General features: G+C 26.5%; 2 protein-coding genes across 4 annotated transcripts; both read left to right on the forward strand.

Moving 5' to 3' along the window:
• The first annotated feature begins 744 nt into the window (after positions 1-744).
• LOC123261843 (class E basic helix-loop-helix protein 23) lies at positions 745-3,129 on the forward strand. Its single transcript, XM_044723693.1, has 6 exons — positions 745-886; positions 1,051-1,139; positions 1,215-1,433; positions 1,504-1,754; positions 2,497-2,720; positions 2,797-3,129. The coding sequence occupies exons 3-6, from the start codon at positions 1,302-1,304 to the stop codon at positions 3,045-3,047; spliced, it is 858 nt and encodes a 285-aa protein (XP_044579628.1). The 5' UTR covers positions 745-886; positions 1,051-1,139; positions 1,215-1,301; the 3' UTR covers positions 3,048-3,129.
• Positions 3,130-5,087: 1,958 nt separating this feature from the next.
• On the forward strand, positions 5,088-13,569 carry LOC123261839. Of its 3 annotated transcripts, none has more exons than XM_044723678.1 (5): positions 5,088-5,635; positions 8,605-9,875; positions 9,992-10,338; positions 11,146-11,562; positions 12,110-13,569. In XM_044723678.1, the coding sequence occupies exons 2-5, from the start codon at positions 8,621-8,623 to the stop codon at positions 13,490-13,492; spliced, it is 3,402 nt and encodes a 1,133-aa protein (XP_044579613.1). In that variant the 5' UTR covers positions 5,088-5,635; positions 8,605-8,620; the 3' UTR covers positions 13,493-13,569. The 3 variants fall into 3 exon arrangements, with proteins under 3 accessions (XP_044579613.1, XP_044579611.1, XP_044579614.1); XM_044723676.1 differs by having other exon boundaries at positions 5,089-5,631; positions 8,602-9,875; XM_044723679.1 differs by lacking the exon at positions 5,088-5,635 and adding an exon at positions 8,107-8,182 and having other exon boundaries at positions 8,602-9,875.
• Positions 13,570-14,548: the final 979 nt, after the last annotated feature.

Consider the following 14,548-nt stretch of genomic DNA (forward strand, 5'->3'; position numbering starts at 1 on the left):
AAAAATTAGCGAGTAGACAACATAAATAATAAAAAATCATTAAAATACTTCTTAAAGCTACTTACCATTAATAATATAATCAATAATATCTCATATATAATTTAATGGAGTAAGAATAAATAAAGCTTTCTCAAGAAAAAAAAATTTTCTCAATTTCTTCTAAGAATTTTCTTAGCTTAAAAAAAAAAACGCTCAAGAATTCTTCTTCTTTAAATTATTTTTAAGTAAATTAATTCCATATAAAATTTTGTGCTTTTGAAAAGGAAGTTCTCAAGAATGTTATAATTTTATCTTATTATTTAATTACTGAGGCGTAGACTTTTTATACGCACAGTACTTTAGATTTTATCCTAAATAAAAAAATCATCTTCGAAAAATCAATTCTTCTTCTCGCTGAAAAAAAATACAGAATAATAAAATTAGAATTGTAATTAAGAAGTTATAATTTAAAAAAAAATGCTCCAGTTCAATTACTTTTAATAATAAGCTTTTTTTCTTACCCAAATTTTTATTTAATATAATTTTATTATTAAAAAAAGTAAATATCAATAATATATCATTTTTTTATTAAAATTTTCAAGTCATTTTATTTCTTCTTATATTTTTTGCTGAATTTTGCATTGATATTGCTACCAAAATTCGATAAAGTTTCAAGTATATATATATTATATATATTGGATTTTGATGGTTGTTATGGCGCTATCTTTTGGATTAAATGTGAATTAAAATCACTCTGGGGGATGTTGAAAGCTTCAGTTTAGTTAACATCTCGAGTTTCGAGTTTCGAGACTAGGACCAGAAGTTTTGTGGTGGGAGAGATGAAAAAAGGGATGCTAGAAAGAATTAAAAGTCCACAAGGGCGCAGGACAAACTCGACAATAAGTAGGTATGTACTATTTAATTAAATTTTCTTGTTTTTTTTTTCTTCTTTCTTCATATATTTTCTTCTCTAATGATTTTTAAAATAATTTCTGATCGTTAAAATATTTTTTTCAAATAATTATTTTAAAATTTAGACATAGAAAATAATCAATTTATTTTTTTTTTCAGTTATACTAGGGTGATTATGGAACGAAAAAAATTTTTACTCATGTCCTGTGCGGCCGCAATCAATTCTAAATATTATTAATAACAATTTTGTAAGTAATTTTATATTATTCAAAATTTTATGTAATTTTTTGTGAAGATAATGGTAAATTAAATATAATTTAAAGGCAATTAACCAACCAAAGAAGAAAATAAATAATCAACAATTAATAAAAGTGATAAAATAAATAATAACAAAAATATTAAAATAAAAAATGAGATCTTACGACGGTGAAAGCAGTTCAGGTGATGAAGACGATCGGCGTGAAATACTTTCTGATAACAACCATTTAAATCAGGGTGGATGGCGTGGCTCAACGCATCCTGCATGGGCATGGGAACACCGTGTGAGTATTTTAATAAACATTAATTATTTTAACGAAATTAAAATTATTAATTGTATTAATAAATAAAAAGCACCAGTTACAAAATCAATCAAATCCATCATTGGAGTCAATAGCAGCGTATTCAGCACCACCACCAGCACATCCAGGTCTTGGAGTATCTTCAACAGGTTATACTCCTGGATCTGATCATTCGCAAAATCATGGAAGACGAACTCCATTAGGTGCTGTTGGTCTTGGAGGATTTTATTTTCAACAACAACCTCAACCACATACCTCTTCTAGTGTTTTATCATCTGATGAAAATCGTCCTGATCAAGAAAGGTTCATTTCAAAATTTTTATTATTATTATTAGTCAAAAAATTTAAGTTAATAATAATAATTTTATAATCTAAAGTGATTATTATTATTATTATTACTAGCAACCTTTCAGTCACTATATGTGACTTGTTAACTATAAATAAATAAAATTTTGCTTTATTAATTAATAACTTTTGTTAAATTTCACTGTATTTTTTTAACTATTGACGTTTTTAAAGGTATAAGCTCATCTCGATGTTACACTCATCAAGAGCTTCCATTTGAGTACCCACATGCATTTTGATATATTTTTCATATATACATATATATAATATATATTAATATATGAAAAATTGATGTGGGTACTCAAATGAAAGGTCTCGATGAGTATAACATCAGGATGAGCTTATATCTTTAAAAATATCAATAGTTCACAAGATACAAGGTCATTTCTTAATTATGTACCTGGAGATAGAGCATTTTCGAACACAGCCTAAATACTTATCATCATAAATTGACTATTGGTGAGAATGATATGAAACCTTGAAAAGGCACGAATTCAAATCAAGATCTTTGCAATGACACTAAATTTCACTAAAAAAAACCGATTTTATTATATGACTATCCTGGACACTAAATTTTTCTTATTCTCTCAATAATATAGATTATTATTATTATTATTCAAAAAATTTAAGTTAATTGTAATTATAATAATAACTATAATTTTAAGGTCTAACATGTCATTATTATTATTATTATTTTTAGGCCTACAGGATCACGTTTAAACTGTCCACCAAAATCGAAAAGTTCACGTCAAGGAAAAAGTGTAAGATTAAATATAAATGCACGTGAACGTCGAAGAATGCATGATTTAAATGATGCACTTGATGAATTACGTTCAGTTATCCCTTACGCTCACAGTCCTTCAGTAAGAAAATTATCTAAAATTGCAACATTATTATTGGCTAAAAATTACATTCTTATGCAAGGTAACTTAATAATATTTTTTAAAACACATACTTCTTTAAAAAATTTTAAATACATTGCTTTTATTGATAAATATAGGTAATGCACTGGAAGAATTGAGGAGAGTAATAGCAGTACTTCAATCACCGCATGCACATACAACCGCACTACCACCCACACCAGTGTCATATGATTTGCTCCAAGGATTTCCTGGTAAACTTTTTCAAGATGTTCCAGAGTTACAAGGTATTCATGCATTAAATACATCAGGTATTAATTCAAGTGGTCCATCTAATGATAGAACACCCTCAACTGCTGATTTAAGTGTTACAGGATCAGAGTCAACTTAAATTTTTTTTTTTTATAAATATCATAAGTAGAGTTTGAACTAAATGAAAGTAAATGAAAGTACTAGTCACTAAGATTTTCAAATACAATAATATTTACAAATAATTTTTAATAAAGCAATAAATATTTATTATTAACTGACAAATTGTTCATCTTGAACAGAGGACAGTTAATAAATAAATAACGAGGAAACGATAGTCAATATAGCATGTGATACGTGTTAATAAGATTTTAATAAAATCATATGCGTCAATAATAATTAATTATATTGCATTAATTATTAAATTTATATAAGTAAAACATAAATATATTTATTATTCTCTATATTAATATATAATAACAACAATTGATAGATTATATTTATAATAATAATAATGGATGAAATCGCTCAGATAATAATATTTCAAGTGCCAAAGAGCATGGATTAATTTATTTTACAATTAATAAATTAAAAATTCCATAATTCACTGACTTAATTATTTATAAAATATTTAAATAAAAATGACGAGTAATAGTGAAGATATATATTAATATTAATATTAAGAAAATTGTCATCGATTACATTGATAAATGAAAAAACACGTTAGAGTTACAGAATTTATTTTTAATTATTAATTTATATTATATTTAATATAAATAAATATTAATTCAAATTGCATCTAACAACAATTATATTAAAGAGATTATTTACAATAGATTTGAATATTATTGATAATTATTCTATAAAAAAAAAAAATCTTTTTTATGTAATGATTTGTGAAATAGAGCCTGAATTATTTTTAATGTATATCTTAAAAAAGAAAAAATGAAATTATTATTTTAACAATTAAGAATAATAATATAATTATCGATTAAAAATAATTGTAGTGTCAAAAAGAGAAATAAATCATAATATACAATATTAAAAAAAATAGTACTGTTTTTTAATCCAAGATATTATTTTAATGAAAATTAATTTAGGAGATATTTAAGAATTTTTTTAACAAATAAATTATGGCAAAAAAATTGACATGTAGAAATTCAAAAAAATTAAAAATGCAATTTTTTTTTAATAATTTTTCACAACAAATTTATTTAGTAAATAAAATTAAAAAATTGTCAAGTGACTGCTGACTCTAGTATCATATTTTTAATTTTGAAAAAATATAACATTGTACTGAAATATTACATGTTTATTTTTAATTATAATCCTAGAAAAAAATTATAATAACTTTTAACATTTTTTTATTTTAATAAAATTTTCTAAATTCTCGCGCACATTAGGTATATTAATATTTATAATACTAAAGTTATCCGAAGCTTTTAATTTTTTTTTTCATTTATTAAATTAGAACTAAAAAACATTTTTAAAATATTACATTTTACAAAAATAAAAAAATTGTCAAGCGACTGTTAACTTTAATGTCATAAAATTTGATTTTATTTTTTTGTAATTATTTCTTCAATAAAAAAAACTTCTAACATTTTCACATGTCGGCTTACTTATTTAATAATTTCATTTTATACTTACGCAGCCATAAAAAAAATTTATAGCGCTGTAATAAGAAAGCTTCCATGACAGCTACTGAGAAAACGACAGTAGCGCCACCGCAGATGAGAAATTCAAAAATCATCTATTATGGTATGGACCAATTTGTTTTTTAATTGAAAATATTTTTTTAAAAATATCATTATTTATAATAATAAAAAAATTATGAGATTATATGTGGATAAATTGATAAATAATTAATAAGTGATAAAAAAAAATTCTGAGTGATAATGTACTATATAAAAAAGTGAAAGCAGTCAAAGGAATTTACAATAGTATAGCCGAATAATAATAACAAAAATAAAAAAAATTAATAAAATATTAATTAAAAAAATTAAAATTGGAATAATATTTACAAGTGCATTTATACACTTTGTACCCATTAGTGCATCCGATAATCCACAGTGAAAAATAATAAACAGATAAAGAAAATAATGCATCATCGAATATTGTACAGTGGCAGGCAGCAGCATCAGCACGCTACATAGCTATAGTTATAGGTGTTTATATAGTTGTTGGTTGAGGTTGATGCGTCGTGACCATCGTAGATACACTACATAAGTCGTGACTGCTGTCTTTACCTTGCACACTTGCTAGTACAATTTACAATTTTAACCTTATATTTTAATATACTTTATTAATATCTTTAGTATATTAAATTCTCATTGTTCTACCTGTGTTGTGACGCTCCATAATTATTTACAATTGATCTGCATTCGTACTGATATACAACAATAAGTATAAAAAAACATATATATATGTATACATATATACAAAGAAAGAGAAAAGAAAAAATACTGGAGTATCGTCAAGATGGCTTAGTAACACTCAACTTAGCAATATATACTCTGCGATAAACACTTGCAATTAATATTTTTTTTTAACATTTTAGTTATTAATATAATCAAAATTTTATTAATAAAGTTAATTTATTTTTATTTCATCACGTTGTTTATATAATTATTTGACGAGTAAAAAACTCTGACGTGATGTTTTAATACAGTGATTTTAACTATGAAAAATATTAATATGGAAGGAGAATAATTTTTACTTAAAAGGTGAGTAGCCGGTATTTTTTACTTTATTTATTTATTATTTTCAATTAATTTGACACGTCGCATGTACCGTGAAGAATTAAAAATTTTTCTGCTAATTTCAATCAAATTTAAGATAAAATTTAAATAATTAGTTTTCTAAGAAAAAAAAAAATTAAAACAAATAAATAATACAAAATAAAAAAAAATATTTATGACAATACATAACTACGAATAACGGTTATCGTAAAATGACAGTACATGTGTATACTTATACATTTAAAAATGAAAATATTTATTCCAGGGAAGTAAAGTAATATTTTAGGAAAAAAATAAAAATAATATATCAAATTTAGTAGTATATATTGTGTAATATTAAATCAAGTATTTAATTAGAAAAAGTAAATCAAATTTCCAATTGTTAAAAAATAAGAATTATAATTTTTTTTTTATTTCAAATAATTGATTAAATTATTAAAAATTAAAGGTAATCAACTATTAATTGCAATAGTCAAAGGTGTGCTACTAAATTAATTTTATTGGTAACACAGGACTTGTTCTTATCGATGCGTTGATATTCAAAAACTAAATTTTTATTTCAATAAAGTAATATGAAATTTAACTAAAATTAAAATTTTCAACAAAAAGGTGTGAATAAATAAAAACAAAAAAATTAGGAAAACGGTTGACCCCAAAGGCCATCCCTGCAACTTCCCGCTGATTCCGTTAATACATGGCCGTTTTTTTGAGCTCTTTGAGCTCAAAAATACAATCTGTGTGTTGTTTTGAGCTCCCCGAGCTCAAAACGATACCTTTTCTATGCTTTTGAGCTCATGAGCTCAAAAGTCTGATACAAGTTTCACAGAACGCTATTTTTTGAATTTTCAAACCGCAATAACTTTTGAATGAATGAACCGATTTTAACGTGGTTGGCGGCATTCTACGCAGTTTTTAAGCCTCATAAAGAATTGCTAAGTTTCAATTGGTCAAACTAGAAATTTCGGAGTAACTCCGAAAAAACACTTTTTTCGGTTTTCTTTCGTTCACGATATCTCTCGAACGAATCAACCGATTTTGACCGGATTGGCGGCGATCGACGTGGTTTTTCAAGGTAGAAAGCTGATTAGTTTTTGGAATCGATCGGTAAAGCCGTTTAAAAGTTATTCCAAAAAAACCACTTCTGAAAAAAATTTTTTTCCGATTTTTTTTTAGATTTCTCCAAATTTCTCAAAATCGATCGGTCCGAATCGGTTCAAATTAACAGGAAATCTAAGTTTGGCGAAGCCCTTTCGAATGACACCAACCGCGATGAAATCGGTTCAACCGTTCATAAGTTATAAGAGGTTTACATACTTACTTACTTACTTACTTACTTACTTACTTACTTACTCTCTCACACACACACACACACACACACACACACACACACACACACACACACACACACACACACACACACACACACACACACACACACACACACGCAGACATAGTGACATAGTGACACCCTCGCGGGAATAGTCAGGGAAGCTTCTTAGGACCTCAAAACGTCGAAATCTGATGAAAACTCGATTTTCGAAAAACGGGGTAAAACCAATAACTTCCCGATTTTTGAAAATTTTCAATTTTCTTAGCGAGAAGTTAAAAGGTAGAAAATAGTTGATAGTATTTTCAATGATTTAAGATCAAGCATCAGTTGCCACGACGACCGTCATTGATTCCTTTCCCTCTTGTATCAGAGCTTTTACCTCTTTTTTTTACATTCTCTTCTACAATTATTTCCATTCAATTTTTACTTTCTTTTTATCTTATTTTCTCTCATGGTTTTGGTTTTATAACTAAAAAAAATTGACAAATAGAAAGATTGTATTAATTTTTATATAATTTATGGATTAAAGCTTCAAACGACCAATAAATTTTATTTATTTATTCATAGATCTTTCCTGCAGTCAATAATTAAAAATTTAAATAATAAAACTAATTAAAATTTTTAATAATAAATTCAAGAAGAAAAATATGATAGTTTACGGTATAAATTTACTGTTCGATAACGCTTCTACATTACTGCAGTACTACTATAGAGTAAGGGTAAGGATCGATTCTCCGATTCTCCCATTTTCCTGAGCTTTTCGACTCACAAACTCTCATCATATGTAATATTAGTAACATTTGCAGTAAAATTTGTATCATAACTAAAATTTTACAGCTTTTTATAAAATTATTTTAAAAATTGTATAAAATTATTAAAAAAATTTTTTTTAATTTAATTAAACCCCGCAAAATATCTTAAATTCTCAAATCAGTATCAAAGTAAATTCTAAATCAACTTACTGTCTATCTACCTTATAAACAAATTCTACTTTTTTTATAAACAAGTTAATTTAACAAACGCGCGTGCGCGCAAAACCAACACTAGCACACTTTACTACAAAAGTAGGAGTATATGAAAATACTACATATATCTATTATATATTTATATACATATAATGCTCACTCCAGCTTTTACAACAACTTCAGCTCACTCCGTTCACTTTAACGTCAACTACGAATCGGATAACGGCTCCAATAAACAGAAGCAAGTCTTTATTTTTTAGTTAATAAATCATAAATCTATATTAGTGTTTACATTACATTATTTTACATATTATATTATTTATTTTATAAACATTTATTAATAAATTTACACTCAATATTCTCAAAATTAATCTTTAATTAATATTACAATTATTAATAATTTTTTATAATTATTAAGAAGAAATAAATAAACATATGTGTGTGAATATGTTTTTGTTTAAATAAAAAATTTTGAAGTTTAGTATTATTAAAAATTTTTTTTAAAATTATTATTATTATGATTTTTTTTTATTATTTGTAATTATTGTTTTTTTTTTTTGTATGCGCGTTGGTATCAGTAAGCGCGCTACTTATTGATCTCTTTGAGCTCTCATTATTAAGTAAAATAATAATTAAAAAATAATTATTTTTATTTTTTAGAAGAAAAAAATAAACGAGAATGAAAACACCGGCGATAATTGAAACAAATATGAAAAATGAAGCCCAAGAGGAAGCTAACTCATTGGACACTGCTACAAACACCGCAGCTCCGTTTAACCAATTACAATTATCTAGTAATGATAGTAAAAATATATCAATAGATAATAATAATTTATTAATGAATAAAAGTACACAACCATTAACATCAATTGATGAAGCAAAAGAAGTAATAACAAGTGAAGATAAAAAAGAAGAAATAAAAATTCTAGATTTTAAAGAATTAAATAGTGTTGATTCAACAGATGAATTCGTGCCTATTAATAATATTGATAAGACAGTAGTCGGTCTTGAGATATCAGATGAGGAAGCCAAACAATTGAAGCATGATGTACGTAGACTATCTCCAGTGCTTGTGAGTCTTCGTGAACGTACTCTTGGTGAAATATCATTGACACCAGATAATAATAATAGTAATAAACAATTGTTAGATCGTAATATTAGTCAAAATAATAATAGCAATCTTGATAAAATTAGTAATAGTAGTTGTAATAGTAATCAACAATTAGAAGATATAATTAATTTTGAAGAATCAATAGGCAATTGTTTACTGACTGATAATTGTAAATTATCATTAGAAGAAACAATCAATCAAAAAGAATTAATGGTTGTATTGTCACGTGTTGACGAAAATAATGAATTTAAAATAAAAGATGAATGTGGTGAAATAATTAAATCTCAATTAAAAATAAATAAGCGGCTTGAAAACGAATTTGATCAATTGGAGCAAAAAGAAAATCCAGTGTCGGAAGTAATTACTGAATCAAAAATTATTGGAAAAGAAAGAATCGATTCAGTTGATTTAGAATTAATTTCTATGGCGACAACGGATACTATTCAGAATTCGGCAACTGAATCGGGTGTTGATGAATTAGAGTTTAAACAAGAATCAAAACATGAAACTAAATTCAATAGTATTCAAATTGATGTTGATGATAATCTTGATGCTGATGTTGATGTTGATGGACTGACCTGCGATGAACCTTCATCGTTGACCAGGCTTACGTCGATCATCCAAGAACCTGAGGAAGATTCTGCGGAAAGTTTGGCGCTCAACACCGGAGCTGCTGGGGACGAAGTTAGATCAGATGGAAGCGATTCAGGCTTAGGAAGTGAAATTCCTGGCGATCCTGGGATCCAACCAGCACCTGAAAGTGACTCGGAGACGTCTTTTCTTGATAGAATTCCAGAAGATATTCTTGGAGATAAAGAAAAAGGTATATTTACTAAATAAAATTATTTTCTTATCTTTTATTTATTTATGGTTGAATTCAATTTTTTTTTTTAATTTCAACTATATTAGAATTTTAATTAAAATGATTTTTTATTTCAGTAATCAATCCACTTAAAACTTCGATATCAGTAGATGAAAATAGCGAGGCTTCATTGACACTACTACCGTTGCCAACCATTGGAACCCCACAAAAAAGCAATTTAAAACGACGAATAACTGATTATGCGAAAGGTGAACAACCATCCGCTAAGAGAAGTAATAACAATAAAGATAAAGATGACCATCATCACCAACAACAGCAGCAGCAGCAACGACAACAACAAGAGGATCAAGAACAGCAAGATGAAAAACAACCGATTATAGCAAAAAAACGCAACATACATTTTGATGCTGTTACGGTTTATTATTTTCCACGAGCTCAAGGTTTTACTTGTGTTCCATCTCAGGTATTGTTTATATGAATATTTTTTTTTTTAGTTTATGGTAAAAGACCCAGTTATTGACACTTGCAATTTTAGATTAATTAAAAAAAAAACTCCAATAAATTAATCTAAACTATTAAGAAAATAAGAAAAATTTTGTGTCCAGGATTGTCATATGATAAAATCGGTTTTTTTAGTGAAATTTAGTGTCATTTCAAAGGTCTTGACTTGAATTTGTGCCTTTTCAAGGTTTCTTATAATTCTCACCGATAGTCAATTTATGATGATAAGTATTTAGGCTGCATTCGAAAATTATCTATCTCTAGATACATAATTAAGAAATGACCTTGTATCTTTTGAACTATTGACATTTTTAAAGATATAAGCTCATTCCAATGTTATGATCTTATCACTTATCAAGAACACTTATCAAGACCTTTCATTAGACTACCCACATCAATTTTTCATATATTTAAATATATTATATATATGTATATATGAAAAATACATCAAAATGCTTGTGAGTACTCAAATAAAAGCTCTTGATGAGTGTAACATCGGGATGAGTTTATATCTTTAAAAATGTCAATAGTTAAAAAAAATACAGTGCAATTTAACAAAAGTCATTATTTAATAAAGCAAAATTTTATTTATTTCTAGTTCACAAGTCACGGCAATCACATAGTGACTGCAAGGTTGCTAGTAAATATAATTTATAAATTATGTTTTTAGATAATTGGTTTTTTGAAAACATTTAATTTTTGCAACTGGGTCTTTTACTTTATATTTAATGTGATTTAATAATGACAACATAAATATCAATATCAACAGGGTGGTAGCACACTGGGTATGAGTGCAATTCACACACATGCTGAGAGATTTTCACTAACAGAACATGCTGCCGAACAGAGAAGACTTCATCGAGCGCGATTAGCTCAATTGAGATCTGAAAGAGCGGCTACTTGTATCGCTGAGGCTGCATCAAGTTCGGAGGACCCAAGCGATGATACCGACGAAGAGCCCAGTGACACCGAGGATCTTGATATTGATAGTTATTATTTTCTTCAACCAGTACCAACCTGGCAGAGACGAGCTTTGTTACGTGCTGCTGGTGTACGCAGAATAGACGGTGTTGAAAAAGACGATTGTCGTGATATTCGTGCAAGTAGGGAACATTGCGGCTGTGGCTGTAAAGGATATTGCGATCCTGAAAGCTGTCCTTGTTCACGAGCCAATGTTAAATGCCAGGTATTTTTTTTTAATCAAATTAATCATCATTAATACACATGAAAATTAATTTAGCAGATATTTAATAATTTTAATTGTTTTTGTAACAAATAAATTATAGCAAAAAAAATTGATAAATTTTTTATTTTTTTTGATTCAATAAAAATTATAAGTAAAAAAATATTTTTTAAAAATTGCACTTGAAATTTATCAAATTTTTTACATGTCAAATTTTTTCTTTTAATTTTTTTCAACAAAAAAATTATAAAAATTTTTTAATGTCGGCTGATTTAATTTTCATTAAAAAGTATGAAAAAATTAATTCAGCAGATATTTGATAATTTTAAGAATTTTTTTGATAAACAAATTATAGCAAAAAAAATGATGAAAAAAAATTGACATGTAGAAATTTTAAAAAATTTTAAATGCAATTTTTTAAAAATAATTTTTTGGAACAAATTTATTTGTTAAAAAATAATTGAAAAATGGTCAAGTGACTGCTAACTTTAATGCCATTATTACATAAATTTTTATATTGCTTATAATATTGCTTTTTATTATTTAATAGGTTGATCGTGCTGGTTTTCCATGTGGTTGTTCACGTGACGGTTGTGCTAATAGTTCAGGTCGCATAGAATTTAATCCAATCCGTGTACGAACGCATTTTATCCACACATTAATGCGACTAGAGCTTGAGAAAAAACAGCGTGAAGAAGAAATCACAACATCAACAGTAACTGCAGCAGCAGCAACAACAGCACCAACGACAGGAACACCAACAATCATTACAACAACAACAGAAGCTTCTAAATCCACAACAATAACACCAGCAGCAGTTTTATCCCTGCCAACAGTATTTGATCAAAAAATAAATGACTTAGAACAATCTAATCATAATCATCTATCAGAATCATCATCAACAGATGCTTCTATTGGCATTTCTACTGGCTTAACAACTCTTCATTACAACAATGCTGATACATTAGATTTAACAAAAATAAAAAAACCAACAACACCTCCACTGCCATCATCTGCAATTTTGCCATTACAGTCAACACGTGAAAATAATCTTGATTTGTATGGCGTGCGGGATAATTGCTATTCAAATGAAGATATTGCTAATAAAATTCCACAAGAATTTAATCAAGTTTTTCAGGGTTTTACTGGACCAACTTTTCAATCTAACTATGAAAATTATTCAAGTTATGAATTAGGACCATCAACATCACGGCATCATCAAAATAATTACCATTATTATCAACATCAACATCAGCATCAGCATCAGCAACAAGAACATCAGCTGCAAAATCATCAAAACAAATTAAAACAGCAGCAACAAAAACCACAATTTATCCAGCAATTCCAACAAGCGTTTACTCATTATAATAATTACCAAGATTCTTCAACGGCAGCATCAGCTTCTGGTGATGTTGCTGCTGGACCGTCAATTTCTTGTGAGGCAATTCAGAAAAACAGCCACGGCCAGTCTAAAATTTATCAGCAATCTCCGACAGAAGATAATCCTCCTCTGCAGTACACTAATTTAAATTCAGTAAGACAATCAACCAGTGCTGCTCAACACATGGGAAAACTTGAACCCTTTTCAGACTTATTAGCCGGACGGTACTCTTATTACGAGCAAGCTGAATCCCATTCTTTGAATAATTATCAGCTGGTTAATTCTGTTAAGGATAGTAGCAATCATCACCATCATCACCATCATCATCATCATCATCATTATCACCAACATAAAAATAATGACGGTAATCATGACAATGATAAAGAAAAAAATATTGGCAATTGTAATGATAATAATGACTATGGTAATAATGGGATTAATAGTGATGTTAATAATGAAATTAATAAAGCTGAAGAAAAAACAACTGATAATAATGAAGAAAATTTTGGAGAAATAATTAAAAAATCAATCGTTGAGACAGTGTCTGCTTAAAAGTGCCGAATTTTTAAATTTTATAAATAAGTGATTAAAAAAAAATAGAATTAAATAAAAAAAAATTTTTTAAATGGCTAAAGGTGTAAATGTGAAGATAAATAATTAATTGATATCTTTTTACTTTTTAAACTTGTATTGACAATCTTTACAAAGTTAATGATAGGTATAATTTTTAATTTTAATTATTTATTATTGAAATAATAATGTTGATTAATTAATCATTAATCATTGTATTAATTTAAGTTTTTATTACTTAAATGAAAATTATATCGTAAGGTAGTTTGGTTGTTATATATATATTAATTTTATTGTATATAGATATTTTTATCATATTATTTTAAGGATAACCAACTTTGTTTTATGTTTTTTTTCAAATTATTATTAGTAATTTGTATGATATATTTTTTATCATAAATATATTAATTTTTTAACTAGTTTTATTAAGAAAAAAATTTACTATAGATTTTTACAAGTATTTTTTTTTTTTATTTCAAATGAATTATTGAGTAAAAAGTGTCATTAAATAAATACTTATTATTTCAAGTAATTTTTTTATATAGCCTAATTATGTGTACATACACCAAGCTACCTTGATGATTAACTGAACAGCAAAATATTTGTTAATGATTGTAAAATCATATACAGAAAATAATTAAAAAAATGGACTACATTCGTTAAAAAAAATAAATAATAAATAGTAAATAAAAATTATGTTTATAATTTTAATGAATAAACTACATACTAAGAGAAAATTAAATAATTATTATTTTCTTGAGTTACTAATCGATAATACCCGCATGCGCACTTTTGCCTAATTGATTTTATCTGAATAAAGATAAATAAATAATTTTTTACCTTTTTAATATTATAATTATTATATTTTAAAATATAATTACTATTTTTTATATTTAATTAAATAATAATAATGTATTTTATGTTGTTTAAATTATAATGATTTAAAAATTGGCGCCAAAAAGAAAAATAAAAATTTCGCCGCCAGAGGCGTTGAAGTCTATTTTTATTTTTCCCACCAAATTATTTAAAATTTCTTTT

The sequence above is a fragment of the Cotesia glomerata genome, linkage group LG3, assembly GCF_020080835.1.
Source record: "Cotesia glomerata isolate CgM1 linkage group LG3, MPM_Cglom_v2.3, whole genome shotgun sequence".
NCBI classification, from domain to species: Eukaryota; Metazoa; Arthropoda; class Insecta; order Hymenoptera; family Braconidae; genus Cotesia; species Cotesia glomerata.

Excerpts from the sequence above, each read along its gene's own strand:
- LOC123261839 (XM_044723678.1), top strand. The coding sequence starts at position 8,621 with ATGAAAACACCGGCGATAATTGAAACAAATATGAAAAATGAAGCCCAA. Across the intron at positions 9,876-9,991 it reads TCTTGGAGATAAAGAAAAAG|TAATCAATCCACTTAAAACT; the intron begins GTATATTTACTA and ends TTTTTATTTCAG. Across the intron at positions 10,339-11,145 it reads TTACTTGTGTTCCATCTCAG|GGTGGTAGCACACTGGGTAT; the intron begins GTATTGTTTATA and ends CAATATCAACAG.
- LOC123261843 (XM_044723693.1), top strand. The coding sequence starts at position 1,302 with ATGAGATCTTACGACGGTGAAAGCAGTTCAGGTGATGAAGACGATCGG. Across the intron at positions 1,434-1,503 it reads CATGGGCATGGGAACACCGT|CACCAGTTACAAAATCAATC; the intron begins GTGAGTATTTTA and ends ATAAATAAAAAG. Across the intron at positions 1,755-2,496 it reads AATCGTCCTGATCAAGAAAG|GCCTACAGGATCACGTTTAA; the intron begins GTTCATTTCAAA and ends TATTATTTTTAG.